At 51.4% G+C, this 18723-nt stretch overlaps 2 protein-coding genes across 3 annotated transcripts; one reads left to right on the forward strand and one right to left on the reverse strand.

Moving 5' to 3' along the window:
• Positions 1-493: 493 nt before the first annotated feature.
• LOC117999244 (bicaudal D-related protein homolog) lies at positions 494-5390 on the forward strand. Its single transcript, XM_034988184.1, has 5 exons — positions 494-526; positions 4234-4344; positions 4677-4771; positions 4971-5091; positions 5181-5390. Exons 1-5 carry the CDS (start codon positions 494-496, stop codon positions 5325-5327), a joined length of 507 nt encoding a protein of 168 aa, XP_034844075.1. The 3' UTR covers positions 5328-5390.
• Positions 5307-7840, reverse strand: ABHD11 (abhydrolase domain containing 11). 2 transcript variants are annotated; one of them, XM_034988653.1, is made up of 6 exons: positions 7655-7840; positions 7353-7488; positions 6490-6663; positions 6147-6317; positions 5853-6034; positions 5307-5636 (listed from the first exon to the last, which is right to left on the reverse strand). In XM_034988653.1, exons 1-6 carry the CDS (start codon positions 7771-7773, stop codon positions 5504-5506), a joined length of 915 nt encoding a protein of 304 aa, XP_034844544.1. In that variant the 5' UTR covers positions 7774-7840; the 3' UTR covers positions 5307-5503. The 2 variants fall into 2 exon arrangements, with proteins under 2 accessions (XP_034844544.1, XP_034844545.1); XM_034988654.1 differs by lacking the exon at positions 6490-6663 and having other exon boundaries at positions 5491-5636.
• Between the last annotated feature and the right edge of the window lie 10883 nt (positions 7841-18723).

Raw genomic sequence — 18723 nt, forward strand, 5'->3', positions numbered from 1 at the left:
AGTCGCTTAACCAACTGAGCCACCCAGGCGCCCTTTTCTGTTGTTTTCTAGCAGGCTTTCTCTCCTTTTCTGGCATGTCTGGCCCTGATCCTTTACTATGCAAAGCACTGGTCATTGTGTGACCCTACTAATGGGGAGATGCCCCATTAGTTCCATTTCACAGATGAGGACAATAAGGCTCAGGGAGGGAAGCACAAACAAGATCACATAGTTGTAAGCCCTCAGCCCTGCAAATCCCAGCTGTTTTGACCACAAAATCCTGCCCCCTCCCCAGCCGGCAGCTCTCTTTCCCACTTCCAACCTCCACCACCCCAGCACCTCTCTTTCCCACTTCCAACCTCCACCACCCCAGCACCTCTCTTTCCCACTTCCAACCTCCACCACCCCAGCACACCATCAACTTTGTCCATCTTCCAGCTCAGCCCTGAGGCCTGAGCTCAGCCATCCTGGGGAAGCAGGGGAGGAGTGAGATTGGACGGTGGGCAGCTGGGGCATGAGCCCCACCGCTCGGTATGTGATGTTTGAGGTAAGGGTTTGCGATGGAATTGGCTGTACACCTGAATATAAGGTTATTCCCTCCTTTTCCCAGTGAGAAAATTTAAAAGAAATTTGGCCCAATATTCCAGTTTAAACATTTAGGGATGCAGGTGAAATTAGTGACTTCCTGGTTATACTGAATTAAAATATTTAACAGTTAGGTATCTTAAATCACATGTTTTTAAGAATAAGTTTATTTCGGGCACCTGGGTGGCTCAGTTGGTTACGCGACTGCCTTCGGCTCAGGTCATGATCCTGGAGTCCCTGGATTGAGTCCCGCATCGGACTCCCTGCTCGGCAGGGAGTCTGCTTCTCCCTCTGACCCTCCCCCCTCTCATGTGCTCTCTCTCATTCTCTCTCTCTCAAATAAATAAAGTAAAATAAAATCTTAAAAAAAAAAGAATAAGTTTATTTCAAAACAATTATTTTCTATTCTCGGGGTTTGTGAATATTCATTCAAACCCTTCACTTGCATCCCTGCCTTTCTTTGTCATGTCGCGTGTCACCCAGAGCATCTCCTTTGAGTTCCCTAATACGGTTTTCTCGAACACATCATCTTCACTTGTGCTGGGAATTACAGAACTTGTTGAATGCATGAATGATGCGGTCGCTGAAAACGTTATTCCAAGTCGTGAGAGAGTGGTTGTTTTTCATCTAAGTGGTAGGTTAACATTTGTGATCTCTGTAAGGTAGTGCAGAATAATATAAAATAGCAATCTCCCGGTCCTCCTCCTTGTCTTTCCCCGCTTTCTTTTTCTCCACAGCACTTCTTACCATCTGGTATACTCACTCCTTTGTTTATGGTCTATCTGCTTTCACTAGAATGTGAGCTCAGTGAGGTCAGGGAATTTTGTCTTGCTGTTTTATGTCCACCACCTGGAAACATGCCTAGAACATAGTAGGTGCTCAGTAAATATTTGTGGAATGAGTGAATCACTTAATGACTGTAAAGCTCTTAGACCAGCCCAGTGGCAGCCAGGGCCATGCATGAGGATGGTATTGGAGTTGAGGGTGCGGGGAGACAGTCCCCGCAGGAGCCGAGTCCCCATAAGGGCATCCGCGTCAGGGGGAGCCCCATTGTTTTAGGGGGTTAGCTACACACAGGAAGACTGAACTAACTATGAAATGCACTGAAGACAATTGGAGAAAGGGGGTAAAATATGGAATGGGGAAAAGCTAGGATGAGCCTGTGCTGGTGGATGGGATTCAGGTCGAATAGTGAACTTTTTCTTAATATATGTAAATTCTATTAGTTAGGGTTCTCTGGAGAACCAGAACCACTAGGATGAACACTGGGAAAGAGGTTTTTATTTTTTCTCAAGATTTATTTTGAGAGAGAGAGCATGAAGTGTGGGGGGAGAAGGGGAGGGGGGAGGGCAGAGGGATAGTCTTTCAAGCCAATACCCCGCTGAGCACAGAGCCTGACAACGTGGGGCTCAATCCCACAACCCATGAGATCAGGACCTGAGCCGAAAGCAAGAGAGGTGGCTTAACCAACTAAGCCACCCAGGCACCCCCTTGGGAAAGAGGTTGATTATGAAGAATTGACTCCGGTGATTACAGAGGCTGAGCAGCCCCACGATCTCCTGTCTGCAAGCTGAAGGGTCAGAAAGCTGGTGTAGTCCCAGTCCGTCTGAAGGCCTGAGACCTAGGATCACCAATGGTGTCAGTAGGACAGAAGACCCATATCCCAGCCCGGGCAGTCAGGAAGAGAGAGAGGATTCAACCTTTCTTCTGCCTTTTGTTTTATTCAAGCCCTCCACGAATTGGATGATGCCCACCCACATTGGGGAGCGCTATCTGCTTTACTCTGTGCACCAACAAACCCTAACCTCTTCCAGAAACACCCTCATAGACATACTGAGAAATAATGTTTAACCAGATAGCTGATCATCCCATGGCCCAAATGACACAAATTTAATGATCACACAGATAAAGAAATAAACATAATATAAATGTGTATGTTAATCTAATTGCAATGAACATGCCTAACACACAGTCTTTTTATTTTACAGGATTTTTATTTTATTTAGTTTTTTGAGAGTGAATGAGCGAGAATGGGGTGGGGGAGGAGGGGGAGAGGGAGAGAGAGAATTTTTTTTTTTTAAGATTTTATTTATTTGAGAGAGAGAGAAAGAGAGATCATGAGCAGGGGGGAAGGGCAGAGGGAGAAGCAGGCTTCCTGCTGAACAGGGAGCCCGACGTGGGACTTGATCCCAGCACTCTGGGATCATGACCTGGGCCGAAGGCAGACGCTTAACCGACTGAGCGACCCTGGCGTCCGGGAGAGAGAGAATCTTAAGCAGGCTCTGTACTCAGCCCAAGCCCAACACAGGGCTCGATCCCAGGACCCTGAGATCGTGAACTGAGCTGAAATCAAGAGTCAGATGCTTAACCGACTGAGCCACCCAGGCGCCCCCATTTGCGAATCATTGTAGTAATAATTAATCTGGGCAAGAAACATCGATGGATGCTGAACCCTGTGGGTGAAAGTGGGGTAAAGGAAAGGATGTGTCATAGTCTCAAAATACCTCCCTTCCCCGGTGCTCATTAATCGTGGTCAAGTGATCAGCATTGATCCCACCAGTCATGGTTCCAAACGATATCAGATAGGAGAACACGGCATCCTTTCTGTGATGTCTCTGCCCAAAATGGGTAACAGTGGTCTAATCACAAAGGAAGGCGTGGACAAGCCCAAATTGGAGGATGGTCTACAAAATAACTTCCCTGTAATCTTCAAAACGTCAAGGCCACAAAATTCAAAAAAAGGCTGCAAATTGTTCCAGACCGAGGGGGACCAGAGAGATGTGACAACTGGGTACAATGTTTGATACCATATTCGATTTTTTTTTTTTTACCCTAAAAGGATATTTTTTTGGACACTGAAGAGCAGTTTTGAAATTGTTTCGAAATAAAAAGTTAAAAGAAATGCCTTTCTCCTGACTGACTCCTGCTGGCCTGCAGGGTTCATTTTGGACACGGTCCTAGGGAACTTCCTGTGACGGACAGGGTGTGACCTCCTGTGACCTCCTTCGTGCTCCCACTGTTCCTGGACCCCCCGCCACTCTTTTCTGATTAGATCTACGTTTCATCCCTGCTGGCCTCGGAGGTCCCTGAGACCAGGTCCCTGGGCCCTGTCAGGATCATGGCACAGATCGGCCTCTCAAAACACAATCAATCTCCTCAACAAAAGGGTGTATTTGGGGGTACGGTTCAACCCCACCTCTTCACCTGGGGCTCAACCAAATTGTTGGTCTGGCTCTTGGAGGTACCCATGCCTCAGTGGCACCCACGGGCAACCAGGAGGTGTGTCTGCCAGGGTTTCCTGGGAGAAATATTTACGGTTTAGGGTGGAGTTGAGGATCTAATCCCCTAGACATGACCTTGCCGAAGAGGCTTCTCAATGGGGAAAATTCTCTTTCATACCTTTGATGTCACTGGTGTGCTCAATGAATGCACTGGGGGGGGGGGGGGGAGGCGTGGGCTACCTAGACGACCTGTCCAGCACTGAAGATGGTCCTGGTTCTGTCCCTCCCTTCTCATCTCCTGACATGGGTAGAGCGCCCCCTTGGGGTGAGGGACAGGTGTGACGGTGCAGGAATGGGGCTGAGGAAGCTCTGGGCAGGGCAGGAGGGTTCCAGGATCCAGGAGGGGAGGCAGGGGCCTGGCCAGCCAGTCAGGGGCGGAGCCTGACAGGGAGTGCCTAGTCCGGAAGGGAGGGCAAAGGGCTATGTTGTCTGCCTGCCCCACCCCACTGACAAGAGTCCCAGTCACCAGGCCACTCTCTCTGTCCGGGGCCCTAGAGGGGTAAGTGTCCTTCTGAAACCCACCTTGTCTCTTTCCTGTGGCTTAGGTGAGAACTTCTTTCCTCCTTGAGGGTCCACACGCCCTGTCCCCTCTGTTTACCCTTGTCCCAGGCAGAGACCACACCTGCCAACCCCTCAGCATGGCACAGTCCCCCTGCTCTACTTTCAGAGGTCCAGGAGATGGGTACTGGGGGGCAGGAACAGAACTTTCCAGACCCCTCCCCTGCTGACATTAGCATCAGAGCCAAGGGAAGGGCAGAAGGGCCCAGAAGGGGGACACCTCATCTAGACAAGCTCTAATCCCTGCTCCCTTCTCTTGTCACCCTACAACAGAGCCCAGAATCCCAAGTGGCTGGAGCACTGGGGGATGCCCAGACGAAGCCCTCGCTGGACCAAGTCCTCCAGGAGCGGGATGAAGCCATTGCCAAGTGAGAGGCAGATGCTGATGGGGGCTGGGAGGGCAGTGGGTGGCTCACCCTCAGGGCTCTGTCCTGCTAGAGGAGAGGAGGTGAAAAGTCAAGTATTCCTGCAGGGAAAGCCACATAAGCTCTCACCCTGTCACACGGAGGGGGCTGTGGCCACACAGCAGATGTGCGGGGTCCAAGCTGCTCTCCCCGCCACATGCAGGAAGCACGCACTGGAGGCCGAGCTGGACACATGCAAAGCCAAATTGCGCGCTGTGGAGGCCCAGCTACTGGAGGTCCTGGAGGAGAAACTGAGGCTGAGGCAGGAGGTGGAGGCCTGGGAGGTAGCGTGGGAATGCCAGCTGGGCTGGGGAGGCATGGGGAGAAGGAGAAGGGCACAGGGTTGGCCCTGAACCTGCTCTCCTGCCCCCAGGAGGACATGCAGCAGCTGGTGAGGCAGCAGGTCGAGAGGCAACTGCAGAGAGAGGCCAGGGGCTCTCTGGGAGCCCCCGTGGACCCCCGAACTCCCAGGGCCCCCTGGGTCCGATTCCCCCTGGGTCGGTGGGGACGCTGGTGGTGACAGAGCTCAGCCCAGGACCTTGGGAGTAGTGTCTTTATTCATTAAAGCTTGAGGTCTGACCATGTCCGCACCCTCATGCTCTCTCAGTGCCCACCTGAGTCCTTTTGTGCAGAAACATGGAGCGGGCCACAGGGCCTGGAAGCCTGGGGTTTCCTGCCCCCTCTTGCCAGCAACTCTTAGGCCAGAAAGCCTCGGATGGCAGCCACAAAGTCCTGGGGGCAGTCAGCGTGGATCCAGTGGCCAGCATTGGGCACGGTCTGCATCTGGGCTTGAGGGAAGAGCCGCCTAATCTCCGCGTGGTGGCTGGGGCTGTCCGTTGAAGAGAAGACCGCGCAAAAGGGGTCAGAATGGGAGGATGGGGAGAGAGAGAAGTGGAAGCAGAGCAGGGAGAAGAGAGCTACACGAGCCCACATGCCCCGTGGTGTTTCTGAATTCTCAGGCAAAACCCTCCCACACCCAAGCCCTCCCCAAGGTGGGATCCCCAGGCTGGGGCCCCTCCCACCACCAAAAGTAAAACTGGCTTACCGCACATATTGAGAGTTTCCACCCAGGAGGAAGAGGGTTGGCCCAGGGTAAGATTCTGGTCGTGGTGGGAAAGCCAAGATCTTGTCCACGTGCTGGGCCAATGCTTCCAAGTTCACCCTCCACACGAAGCGCCCATCCACCTCCACCAGGTTAGTGAGCAAGAACTGACGCTCGGCCATGTCCTGTGGGGGGGTCCAGAATTGGGGGAGGGAAGCCTCCGTGTGAGGTCTGGGGCTGCCACTCTTCCCCTGACAGTTCCCGGCCCACAACACCATCCGCGCATGGGTGTGTTACTTGGATAACAGTGCTGAGCTGCTCGTCGGCCAGTTTTCGGGCAGAGGAGCGGGGCACCTCATCTGGGATGTCTACAGCCCTCATGGCCGCCATGTAGGATGGGAAGTTGGAGCTCGGTGTGGTCTCCACTGGGCTGATGTCCACAGCAATCAGGCGTTCTACCAGCTCTGGCTGTGTGAGAGAACCAGGCTTGGGACCGGCCTTACGGCAGGCATACTGGGTCTCAGGCAGAGTTCCCAGATCCTGAATTTGGCCATCCAAGACTTGACTGAGTCCCAGGTCAACTGCTGGGTACTCAGGGTCCACACTGGATGGGAGGAAGACCCGTATAGGGAAGGCTCACCCTCTGGAGTGCTAGCAGCATGGCTGTCTTGCCTCCCATGCTGTGGCCAATGAGGACGCAGGGCACAAGGCCCAGCTGGGGCAGGAGGTCCTGCAGGTCCTGGCTCATGGCCTCGTAGCTCATGTCTGGGCTGTGGGGGCTGTCACCATGGTTCCGAGCATCCACCGTAAGCACCTGCAGAGTGGAGAGGGCCAGCAGAGCTGGCATCCACATTCAGGGCATAGACAGCCTAAGGCAGGGCATTCCTGCAGGCTGAGGGAGGGTAGAGAGCCTGCGGAAAGATCCTGAAGTGGAAAAAGGGCCCCGATGGTGACAGGGCCCAGTGCTCAGACCTAGGAGGCCAGATGAGGAACATGGGGCCCCTCTGCCAGAGAAGAGACGGCCCAAAGAGCGTGACACTCTCTCTAAAGGTTTGGTGACCACCCAGAGAAAGCAGGTGCCAAGACTTTCCAAGAGCTGGAGCACAGGAGGATGGGCTACTATAAAAGGTGATCAGCCCCCTGTCATCCCTGAACGAACAGGGGCTGGCCCCCTTAACGGGGAGGGTGTTGGCGCTTAGGCCTTGGACAGCCGAGCCTAAGCTCAGTGTGGAGCACGCACATGGGCATCTGTAACACGAACGAAGGACTGGATGGATGCAAGCACGAGAGAATGAATGGGGTCGACCTAGGGCCACGGTATGCCATGTGGCCTCCATCCTTAGAGGGTCAACCTCTTCCTCATTTCCGCTTAGAGAGACCGGCCACTCCCCGGCAGGTGTCTTGTCGTGAGGGCCGACAAAGCGGGCCCCGCCTCGGCCTCCTCCTAGTCCCGCCCAGCCAGGCCCCACCTCCCGCCGGACCCCGCCTCTCCCGGAAGCTCACCCTTCGGCCCGTCTGATGGGCCAGGGCCTTGGCGATGGAGTTGAAGTTGGTTTTGGAGCCGAAGAGCCCGTGCAGGAACACTAGGGCCGGGCGGGTCGCCTCTCCGTCCAGAAGCTTGTAGGACAGCAGTACCGACCTGGAGGCAGGCGCAAGGATGGAGGAGGGGTCTAAGGCTGCTGGGGAAGGGGTTTAGGGGAGGGGCCTGGGCGGGGGCGGGCGCAAGCGGAGGAGGCGGGGCCATCGCGGCCCGACTGAACGGGGAGGAGCGATGGACGGCCTCCCACATGGCGCCCTTGACTGACCTCGGCTCGACGCCGCTTCGGCCACTGCTGCTGGGTGCGACGGGCACCCTGGAGGAGCTGAGACAGCAGGGGCCGAGCCCCCCAAGGGGGAGACTCCAGGCGCGGGTCCAGCGGAGCATGCCCGGGAGCAGATACCCAGAGCGCACCGCTTCCTGTCCCCTCGCTCCGCCCCCCGTCTTCTCTCAGGACCCCGCCCCGTTCCGATTGCAGCTCCGCCCTCTGCCCCGCCCACTAGCGCGGAATTCCCCGCCCTCTCCTTCGTTTCCTTACGTAATCCCAGAGTACAATCTGTTCCCCCAGTTCCGCCCCTTGCGTCATTACGTAATCCCCTCAGCCTCCGCGCCGTGAGGCTGGCGAGCCACCCCTGGCCACGCCCCAGGCGGAGCCGCCGAATGTCCCTGGTTACGCCCCTCACGAAGCTCCGCCCAGCTTCTTCCGGCGTCGAATCCTCATGGAGAGTCAGGGTCTTGTAACGTGGGAGTCCTCGCGGCTCGGACCGTCCTGGATTTGAGGCGCAAGCTTTGGCCGCGGGACAGGTCCTTGGCAAGCCGAGGAGGCCCTGCCTTGACCAGCGCCCGCCCTGCACCTGGCCTGCTCCTCTGCCCTCACGCACCGCCTTGGGTGGGTGCCATACTTTCAGTGCCGCGGGCGGGCGCGGAGAGGCGCCGGGAGTGGCTCCCGTCGTCGGGGCGCCAGCTTGGAGGCGCCGTGCTCCACAGCCGGGGGCCCAGGCAGGCCGGGTGGTGCCCCTCTTACCCGTCCTGAAGTCCTCGACTCTAAAGAGCTCATCTCCAACCACCCTCCACGCCCGCCCTTTACAGATGGGGAAACTGAGGCAAATGGCTCGTACAAGAAGCAGAACCAGAATCGCTGTCTGATCTGACTTTTTTTTTTTTTTTTGGTTGCCATTCTTGATTCGAGTCAAGATGGGAGGCCGGATGTTTGTACGGGAAGGTATTTGCTGCTTTGAGCTGAAGTGGATCAGATGTGCTCACTCCTCTTTACCAGCAGAGAAATAAAGGATCCTCCCACCCTCAGAACTCAGCACATCCTGCTGAGAAATAGCCTCTGTCTGGAAGCCTGACCGGCTGCCAGTTTCTGTCCCCAGTCTGGGTTAGTGGTGGCGGTGGCATCCTCTCAGGTCTCAGCCGGCTTCCACTACAGTGCATCCTTCAGCAGTTACAAGAGTAGCTGCTCCTTTTACAGCATTCAGCTCAGAGACCTTAAGGGATTCCCCATCTCTAAGGGGGGGAGTTGCCTCCGTGGTCGGTACCCGCCCCCCCATCTTACCTGCTTTTCCACTCATGCTGCCTATTCTCTTACTCCCCAACCAGAGAACCAGAGAACTACCTTTGCATACCTCCCTTTTGGTTTTTACCCCCAGGACTCCCTCTGCTGGCGCCTTCCAGATAGCCCGTGGCCCAACTCCTGTACAACTTTAAAGGTCCAGGAGAACTGCAACCTCCTCAAAAGCCTTCCCGGATTTCCCCAGTTGAAACTAATCTCTTCTACCCCATGTTCTCAAAGCATTTGTCAGGAGCCTACTGTCTAGTATCAATAGAGCTGGTTTTCTCTGTGTCCACCATAGTCTGGGAGCTCCTGGCGGACTGGAGACATGTTTTATTTACCCAGTGCAAAGTGCAATAGTAATCATTTTACTGAATGATTGTGAAGAGATTCAGGGCACTAGCTGAGGCTTAGGTGAAGGTTCACCTAGTGGCTGTGTCAGTTCCCCTTCCAGGAGATGACATCTGGACCAGCCAGGCCTTTCCCCCTTCAGGGCAGGCCTGATGGAGTCAAGACCAGTAGGATGCATCTGAGCTCCAAGATATGATAAATACCTTGCCCACTAAATTGGCTCCCACCTTGTTTTTTTTTTTTTTTTTTAAGATTTTATTTATTTGCGAGAGAGAGAATGAGAGACAGAGAGCATGAGAGGGAGGAGGGTCAGAGGGAGAAGCAGACTCCCCGCTGAGCAGGGAGCCTGATGCAGGAATCAGTCCTGGGACTCCAGGATCATGACCCGAGCCGAAGGCAGTCGCTTAACCAACCGAGCCACCCAGGCGCCCAAAATGGCTCCTACCTTGAGTCAGTCTGGGGACTGGCAGTGTTTTGTTCTAATGCGAGAAGGGCTTTGAGGTCACTGGGGACGGTAAGCACACCAGGTGGTGTGATGATTTGTTGCCAGCATAGTCATTCGGAGAGTGATGAGGACATTTGAGCCCTGGATGGGGGCTGGTCCAAGGCATGGGAGGGGTCCTTGGAGGAGACATCAAGCAGGGTGTTTTTTTAGAATTGATGGATGAAGGGGCAGGGGGTTGACATAATGTTGGTGATTCAGAAGGGTAGTATTTCAAACATGGTTCAAACCACCCCCCCACCTCCGCCCCAGCCTACTGTCTAGCCAGGGAATCTGAGCCTGGCCCACGACCCTGGACTATGTGCTCAGAGCCCTGGGTCTGTGGCAGAAGCAGTCTGGAGACATTCCTGAGACCTGGGCCAAAGCCCCATCACGTGGCTGCGTAGGGCCTGGGAGCAAGCGGAAAAACCAGCTGGCTTGAGGTTTCCACTTGAGCACTCCGGAGCAAGCGGTGGGGCCATGGGGCCACAAGAAGGGTTGTTGCCACGTGGGAAGGACTCTGGTGATGGTGTGTTGGGGATGGGTCAACCTGGGGGCTGCCCACCCTTCTCCAGCTTGTTAGGAACTGGCCAACTCCTAACTGGTTGGTTGGTGAGGGTCTCTCTCCTGGGGGGTTATCCAGCCATTGGCGGGGAGGCCTTCTGGAGCCCCTGATATGCTGAGGTCATGTGGGGGGGAGCAAAGGGGTGCAGAATGAGACCGCACTGGGAGTCTGTTCCCAGCATCCCTGTTCCCAGCAGTCCCCAAGTCCCGGTGAAGTGGGAGGGTATTATCATCCTCATTTTACTGCTGAGAAAATGGAGACTCGGGAGGGGAATAACCCAGCTCCAGTCACTCAGCACGTGCGTGGCCCCACCCAAATTCCTTCCTGGGAATGTTGACTCCTAGTGCAGTGCTCCCGGTAATCACCGCCCTTCTGGGTGGGAACCCAGGGCCCCGAAGGGGTGTGGCCCTCGGCAGCAGGGACACTGTGCCCTGGGGGCGGGAGCATGAAGGGGTTAAGGCAGGGAGGCGGCGGGTGGCCCATCAGTGCACCTGGCTCAGTATCGATCACGTGGCCAGGGTTTCACCTGCCCCGCTGAGCAGGGACAATCGGGCCACTTGTTTCCAGGTTGGTCGCCATGGTGACAGGAGTGTGCCAGGGGAGGTCAGCAGGGCAAATTCCTGCCTGCTGGCCGGGTGGGGCCAGGGTGTCAGTCGTGCTGGGGCGGGGCTCCCAGGAGACCCCTGGAGGTTTCCTGAAGGGGGGGCCGCTAGGTGATTCCCTGCCCAGCCTCCTCCTGTCCTGGCCACTCAGTCTTCTCAGATTTGGATCCTGTATTTTTTTAAGCTGCTGGGACTTTTATATGCATTATCTTGTTTAATCCCCACTGCAGCCTTTCCCACAGGGGCATGGTAATCCCCGTGCCTCCCCCAGTCTCCCTGAGCACTTCCAGAACATTCCCTCCCGCTCATGCTCTCTCTCTCTCAAATAAATAAATAAAATCTTAAGAAAAAAAAACCTAACCTACAGTAAAACCAATGAATATCTCTCGGGGCTATAAAAAAAGACTGTACCCCCACTCACAGCCTCCTCACAAGCACAGATCTTAAAGCGGGGGGGTGAGGAGTCGAGGTGGCGGAGGGGGTCTATGTATTTTGAAACCCAGCCAGCTCCAGTCCCTGGGAAAAGAACCACCAGCCTGCAGGATACACTCCAGCCTCCCCTGCCTGCATTTTGGAGCCTTTATTTATTGAGCACCTACTACGTGCTAGGCACTGGGCATGCAAGGATGAGCCCACATCCACTCACAGACCTGACAGTCTGGTGGGGAGGATACTAATGGATGTGTAATTGCACACCCAGTAAACATGCAAAGGAAGGTGGACGGAGAAAGGGGGAATCCAGCTGGCCCTGGGGTCAGGTAGGGTGGCTACGCAGAAGTGATGCTTGAATGGAGGTCGAAAAGATGAGTGGGAGTGGGGGCAAGCGAAGGGCTTACAGTGGAGGAGGGCGTTCCAGAAGTGGGAACACCATGTGCAATGGCAGAGCCATCCCCTCTCTCAAGGCAGAATCTTGGGGATCCTTCTAGATGGGTCTCCCTTACCTCCCTCGCCCCCACCCAATCCCTCACCTAGTTGCTACTGATTTTTACCTTCCAAATAACTGATATCCATTCTCTCCTGTCCAAATCCATGACCCTGTCCCTCCCTGCGGTGGCCAACTTCTCAGTGGACTTGTCCATTTCGGCCCTTCTAGTCACTTCCCCACATGGTGGTCAGCAAACATGTAATGTATTTCTAGGTTAATCTAGTTGGTTCCTTCCTACGTTTCCCTACTTTTCTGTGCTCGTTGCCCCTGGGGATGCATATGGCTGACCCAAGAGTAGAAAAGCTGGTTTGTGTTTTTCAAGAGGTGAGGCCCTTAGGGGAAGGGAATTCCTCCAAAGAGACTAGAGCTTGGCCCAGAATGGGAGGGGCGTCTGCCACCTGGTTCTCGGCAGGCTCCCCAGAGAGGAAACAGCTCAGGGGTCCACTAGGCTGGCAGGACCATAGGCAGCTTGCAACATTTTCCCTGGTCCCAAGCCCAAAGCAGACACAGTACCAGGACCGAAGAGGCCACTGAATCAAGATGACCATGTATCAGCAGGGATCACTGTTGCCTGAGTGCTGGATACTGTCCATCCTGTCCCTCTTTTAGCCCCCCCACCTCTGCCCCCAATCCCAAGCAAATTTGGCCCTGCTAAATATCCTGGAACTGTGGCCCACACCCAGGGGGACTGAAGTTCAATTTGTCTCCTACTGCCGGGGCAGAACGGGGCATCACAGAAATCATGGCATTGTATGTCTAAGTTTAGAGACTGACTTTCATAATTGCGATAATACCATGCACATCCGTCCACAACTGGCTTTCTTTTTAAATCAATAATCCAATAATCTATTCAACAAATATTTACTGAGCACGTGCTTATGCCAAGTATGAATTTAAAAAAAAGATTTTATTTATTTATTTATTTAGAGAGAGAGAATGCGAGTAGGGAGGAGGGCAGAGCCCAACTTGAGGCTCAATCCCATGCCCCTGAGATCACGACCTGAGCAGAAAGCAAGAATCAGACGCCGAGCCACCCATGTGCCTTGAAATTTTTTTAAATGCCAAGTGTGAATTTTAAAGCTAGGGAAATGGCAATTACATGGCCCTGTTCCTCAAGCAATACAAAAACCCAAAACCTGAAATCCCCTGTTTTCTATCCTCCAGTGGGGGAGACAGGCTGCAAACAAATAAACAAAGAAATCAATATGTAAGTATAAACTGTGGTAAATTCAGTGAGCAAGGTGCTGTGTTTGTTAGTAATTGGGGTGGGCAATAGTAACTAGGGTGGTAAGGAAAGGCCTCAGGTAAGGTGACATCTGAAGGATAAGAAGGAGGCAGTCATATGAAGACCAGGGGGAAAGTGTCCTAGGCAGAGGTAATAGGGTATGCAAGGGCCCTGAGGTGCACAGAGGAAGCAAGGGGAGCAAGGCATGAGGTAGGTAGGCTGGGGTTGGTCTAAGCAGGGGCCTGGTAGGGGATTTGGTCTTTATTCTAAGAAAAGTGAAAGCCAGGGAGGGGTTTAAGGAGGGATAGACACGCATTTTATAGGACTGTTTGGCTACACAGGGGAAGAGGGAGGGACAGACTGAAGGGCACATGGAGGAGAGGAAGGAAAATCAGCTTGGACACTACTGTTGTTGTCCAGTTAGGACATGATGTCCACTTCTCGCTGGGAGGTGGCCATGGAGGTAGAGAAAGGTAGGTATCAAATATGTTTTGGAGTTAGAATCAGCAGCATTTGATGAAGAATTGGATGGGTAGAGAGGAAGATGGGGAGGGAAAGGAAGGAGTCAGGACAAATCCTAGGTTTCTGGACAGATGACATGGGCTGGTAGTTGTGCGTTTACTAAGCCAGGTAAGGCTGGAGAGGAGCTTTTCCCCCATCTACAAGGTACTAGTAGGGAGGGACAATCTAGAGTTTTTTTGTTTTTTTTTTTAAGATTTTATTTATTTATTTGTCAGAGAGAGCGAGAGAGAGAGCACAAGCAGGGGAAGTGGCAGGCAGAGGGAGAAACAGGCTCACCGCTGAGCAAGGAGCCCCATGAGGGACTCAATCCCAGGACCCTGGGATCATGACCCAGGCAGAAGGCAGATGCTTAACCGACTGAGCCACCCGGGCATCCCACAATCTAGAGTTCTACTTGACGCATGTTAAGGTCGAGTTGCCCAGGAGATATAATAGTCAACATTTGTTGAGTGCTTAACACGGTGTTGAGCACAACACCGTTCAAAGAGCTTTCATTCTATTTACTGATTTCATCCTCATAAGAGCTGTATTATTTATTGATCCTTTTTTAGAGCTAAGCGCATTGAGCCACAGAGAGGCTAATTAACTGCCCACCATCACGAAGCTTGGACGCTGCAGGGCCAGGATCCAATCCCAAGTGGTTGGGCTCCAGGGGCCATGCTCTTGTTAACCACTGCGCCCCACCACCCCCACGGCATTTGAGGGTGCAGCTGGACTCCTGGGTGGGGAGCTCAGAGGAGAGATCTGGGAGCTAGAGGGTGTTAAAGCCGTGGGAGTGGGGGAGACGATCAAAGGGTTCAACAGTGCATCAGAGGAAGAGAAGAGGGCCTAGGAAGAAAGAGCAGTGGCAGGAGGAAAGCTAGGGGACAGACTGGGAGAGACGTGTCAGAAAGGGCAGGGGAATTGAAGTTCTGAGGAAAAGGGAACAATCACCTACGTCAAAAGTTGCTGAGAGTAAGTTCCGGATAGAAAAGAGACTGTTAGTTGTGGCAACCTGGGGGCCACTGGGGACCTTGCCAGGAGCGGCTTGGAGTGCCAAAGGAGTGGGGACAGGAGCGGACAGGAGAGGCTGATTGGCATGTGGGAGGGGAGGAAGCAAAATCAGGGGTGGGCAGAGAAATGGGGTAGCCTTTGTTTGGAGATGTGAAGTCAAGAAAACTTTTTTTTTTTTTAAAGATTTTATTTATTTATTTGACAGAGAGAGACACAGCAAGAGAGGGAACAGAAGCAGGGGGAGTGGGGGAGGGAGAAGCAGGCTTCCCGCCAAGCAGGGAGCCTGATGCCAGGACCCTGGGATCATGACCTGAGCCAAAGGCAGATGCTCAATTACTGAGCCACCCAGGCGCCGCCCCCCCTTTTTTTTAACAAGAGAAAGAAGGTATTTCTGAGGGATATTTTTCTATGTCAATGCAGATCTACCTTTTTTTTTTTTAAACCCACTTTTTTATTATGAAAATTTTTAAACATATGTGAAGGGGGATAAAATGGGGACCCCCTATACCTACTACCCAGCTTCAACAATGATCAACTCAAGAATGTTTCATCTATAGCCCATGTATGTCTTTTCCCACCTGCACATGATTTTGAAGTAAATCTCACACATCATACTATTGCATCTATAAATATTTCAGTATGTTTCTCTAAAGGCTAAGAGCTTTTTTCATTTGTTTGTTTTTTAAACATAAAACCACCATATCATTTACACACTTTAAGAGGTCATAATTCCTTAAGATTATCAATTATCTACTCAGTGTTCCAATGTCGAACTGTCTCATAAATGCCATCAACTTTGAGTCTGAATCAGGAACCGATGAATGGCCACAACTGTGATGGGTTGATATATTTTTTAAGTCTCTTTTGATCTATAGATTCTCCTACATCTCCGTTTCTTTCCTTGAAAACAAATGTATTTTTTTTTTTTTTGTCACTGAAGTGACAGTTGCTGTTTTGCTGACTCTGTTCTGTGTCACTGTGTTCCTCCCTCCTTTGCATATCCTGTAAATTGATAGCGGGTCTAGAAAATTGATTGGATTCAGGTTTTGTTTGTTTATTTTTCTGCAAGACTACTTCACAAGAGCTATTGTACTTGATTTTTTTTTTTTTTTTTGTAAACGGCAGCCCAGTTGTACTGGCTAGGACATCTTTGGTTGGAAACCCCAAGTCAAACTGGCTTAAGCAATAAGAAAAGCTGCATCTCCCACAATCCCCGAGATCTAAGGACAGTGAGGACCCAGGGAGCAGACAGTTACTACTGGGTAGAAAATGTTTCCGGGGCTCCCGGTTCCACCTCTCCAGACTGATGTCCTCATCACTGGCCTCATCCGCCGGCTCATTCTCTTTGGGGTTCCAGCTGGCGATAGAATTCCAGATACCATGACCCATCCAAGGAAAGTCCAGGAAAATGTAGAAGCCTATCCCTGTTGCCCACCCCCCAAGATCTTCCCTCCTGTCTCATTGGCTGCAACTGTCACATGCCCACTGTCAACCAGTCACCCCAGAGTGAAAGAGATCAACCCCCTCCCCCGCACGATTGGCTTAGTCTAATTGGGAATTATCCCCAGAGCTGGGGGTGGGGTGTATTCCGCTTAACCTGTGGCTGCATAAAATGAATATCACATATCCTTGCACGCTCTGTATTTCAGAACAAAGTTATCTGGAAGTGGAATTTCTGGGTCTCAGAGTATCTTTATAAGGGACTTTTATTTTATTTATTTTATAGAAATGGTCAAATTGCCCTTTAAAACAGTTGTATCAGGGGCGCCTGGGTGGCTCAGTGGGTTAAGCGTCTGCCTTCGGCTCAGGTCATGATCCCAGGGTCCTGGGATCAAGACCCGCATCAGGCTCCCTGCTGGGCCGGGAGCCTGCTTCTCCCTCTCCCTCTGCCCCCCCACCCGCTTGTGATCTCTCTCTCTTTCTCTCTCTGTGTCAAATAAATAAATAAAATCTTAAAAAAAAAAAAAAGTTGTATCAATATATGCTTCCCCAGGTGGGGAGAGGGCAAACGAGAGGCAGGGCGTGCAACCTGGGCTCTAGCAGGCCAGACTGTCTGGGTTCAAATCCCAGATCCCCCGTGTGAACTTTGGGCAAACAGTGTAACACTTCCATGCCTCGGTTTTCCTGTCTATAAAATGGGGATGATGATGATAATACCACTATTCCGTCAACACCTGAGCTTAAAAGTTATTAGCTATTATTCCTTTCTCTCAGATGGAATACCGTCAAAGTGCTGGTTATTATTCCTAGTTCCCTTCTCTGGTCTTCTCTGTGCCTCTTGGAGTCTGACTTTTACAGACTATATCGATCTTGCCTTCAAGAGGGAGATGCTGAGCTGTTTGTGTCTCCTAGCTCCTGGTTTGTTAGTTTCTTTTCTTTTCTTTTTTTTTTTTAAAGATTTTATTTATTTATTTGACAGAGAGAGACATAGCGAGAGCAGGAACACAAGCAGGGGGAGTGGGAGAGGGAGAAGCAGGCTTCCCGCTGAGCAGGGAGCCCGATGCGATGCGGGGCTTGATCCCAGGACCCTGGGATCATGACCTGAGCCGAAGGCAGACGCTTAATGACTGAGCCACCCAGGCGCCCCTGGTTTGTTAGTTTCTTGATACCTCAATATCCTTTACCGAATCCTGTAACTCCATGCATGCCTGTACATAGTCCCACCATTAAAATCTCTTTCAAGTCCTGCTTCCTACCAGGCCCTCGATGATACAATTTGTCTTTAAACTTTGCCAACAATATTAAAAGAAATACTGTTCAATAGGGAAATTATGCATCTTTTCATATGTTTATTAACATAATTGTTCTTTTTGTAATTACTTCTTCTCCTTTGCCAATTATTCTATTCGATTATCATACTCTCTTCTATTGATTTGCAGGAACTCTTTTTATATTAGGTATAGTAACCATTTTTCTGTTATATATGATACAAATATTTTTCATGCTTAAGTTTGAAATTTATTTTTCCCCTCTACATAAAAATTTTAAATTGTGGTAAAAAAAAAAACACACACAACATAAACTTTACCACCGTAACCATTTTTAAGCCTACAATTCCATAGTGGTAAATGTATTCACATTGTTGTGAAACATATATCCAGAACTTTTTTTTTTAAAGATTTTATTTATTTGACAGAGAGAGACAGCAAGAGAGGGAACACAAGCAGGGGGAGTGGGAGAGGGAGAAGCAGGCTTCCCGCTGAGCAGGGAGCCCAATGCGATGTGGGGCTCGATCCCAAGACCCTGGGATCATGACCTGAGCTGAAGGCAGATGCCTAACGGCTGCGCCACCCAGGTGCCCCTATATCCAGAACTTTTTCATCTTGTAAGTCTGAAACTCTATACTCCTTAAATAATATCTCCTATCTCCCTCTTCTCCCCTTCTCCCTGCCTTTGGTAATCACCATTCTACTTTCGGTTTTTATGAATTTGACTATTCTAGATGCCTCATGTAAGTAGAATGATACAGTATTTGCCTTTTTGTGACTGGTTTATTTCACTGAGCATAATGTCCTCAAGGTTCATCCGTGGTGTAGCAGGTGTCAGAATTTCTTTTTTAAGGCTGAATCACATTCCATTGCGTGAATAGACCACATTTTGCTCTCCATTTACCCATAGATGGACATTTGCATTGCTTCCACTGCTTGGCTATTGTGAACAGTGCCATGAACATGGGTATGCAATATGTCTTTGAGAGCCTGTTTTCAATTCTTTTAGGCATATACCTAGAAGTGGAATTGTTTGATCACACGATAGTTCTATTTTTAATTTTTTTTTAAGATTTTATTTATTTATTTGACAGAGACAGCGAGAGAGGGAACACAAGCAGGGGGAGTGGGAGAGGGAGAAGCAGGCTTCCCGCCAAGCAAGGAGCCCGATGCAGGACTCGATCCCAGGACCCTGGGATCATGACCCAAGCTGAAGGCAGATGCCCAACGACTGAGCCACCCAGGCGTCCCTCTATTTTTAATGTTTTAATAAAATATTTAATGTTTTAATAAAATGTTTATCTTATTATTATTTCTTTAATTTTTCTTCCTTCCTTCTTCTCTTTCTATAGTACCCATCTTTTTTTTTTTTTTTAATCTCATGACCCTGAGATCAAGACCTGAGCTGAG

This window comes from Mirounga leonina, unplaced genomic scaffold (assembly GCF_011800145.1).
Source record: "Mirounga leonina isolate KUSES-001 unplaced genomic scaffold, KU_Mleo_1.0 Mir_454, whole genome shotgun sequence".
Taxonomy (NCBI): Eukaryota; Metazoa; Chordata; class Mammalia; order Carnivora; family Phocidae; genus Mirounga; species Mirounga leonina.

Coding starts and splice junctions, on each gene's coding strand:
- LOC117999244 (XM_034988184.1), top strand. CDS start 494: ATGAGCCCCACCGCTCGGTATGTGATGTTTGAG. Junction 4,345..4,676: donor CTGTCCGGGGCCCTAGAGGG/GTAAGTGTCCTT, acceptor ACCCTACAACAG/AGCCCAGAATCCCAAGTGGC. Junction 4,772..4,970: donor CGGGATGAAGCCATTGCCAA/GTGAGAGGCAGA, acceptor CGCCACATGCAG/GAAGCACGCACTGGAGGCCG.
- ABHD11 (XM_034988653.1), bottom strand. CDS start 7,773: ATGCTCCGCTGGACCCGCGCCTGGAGTCTCCCCCTTGGGGGGCTCGGC. Junction 6,664..7,352: donor CCCATCAGACGGGCCGAAGG/GTGAGCTTCCGG, acceptor TCCACTCTGCAG/GTGCTTACGGTGGATGCTCG. Junction 6,035..6,146: donor AGCTCAGCACTGTTATCCAA/GTAACACACCCA, acceptor ACCCCCCCACAG/GACATGGCCGAGCGTCAGTT.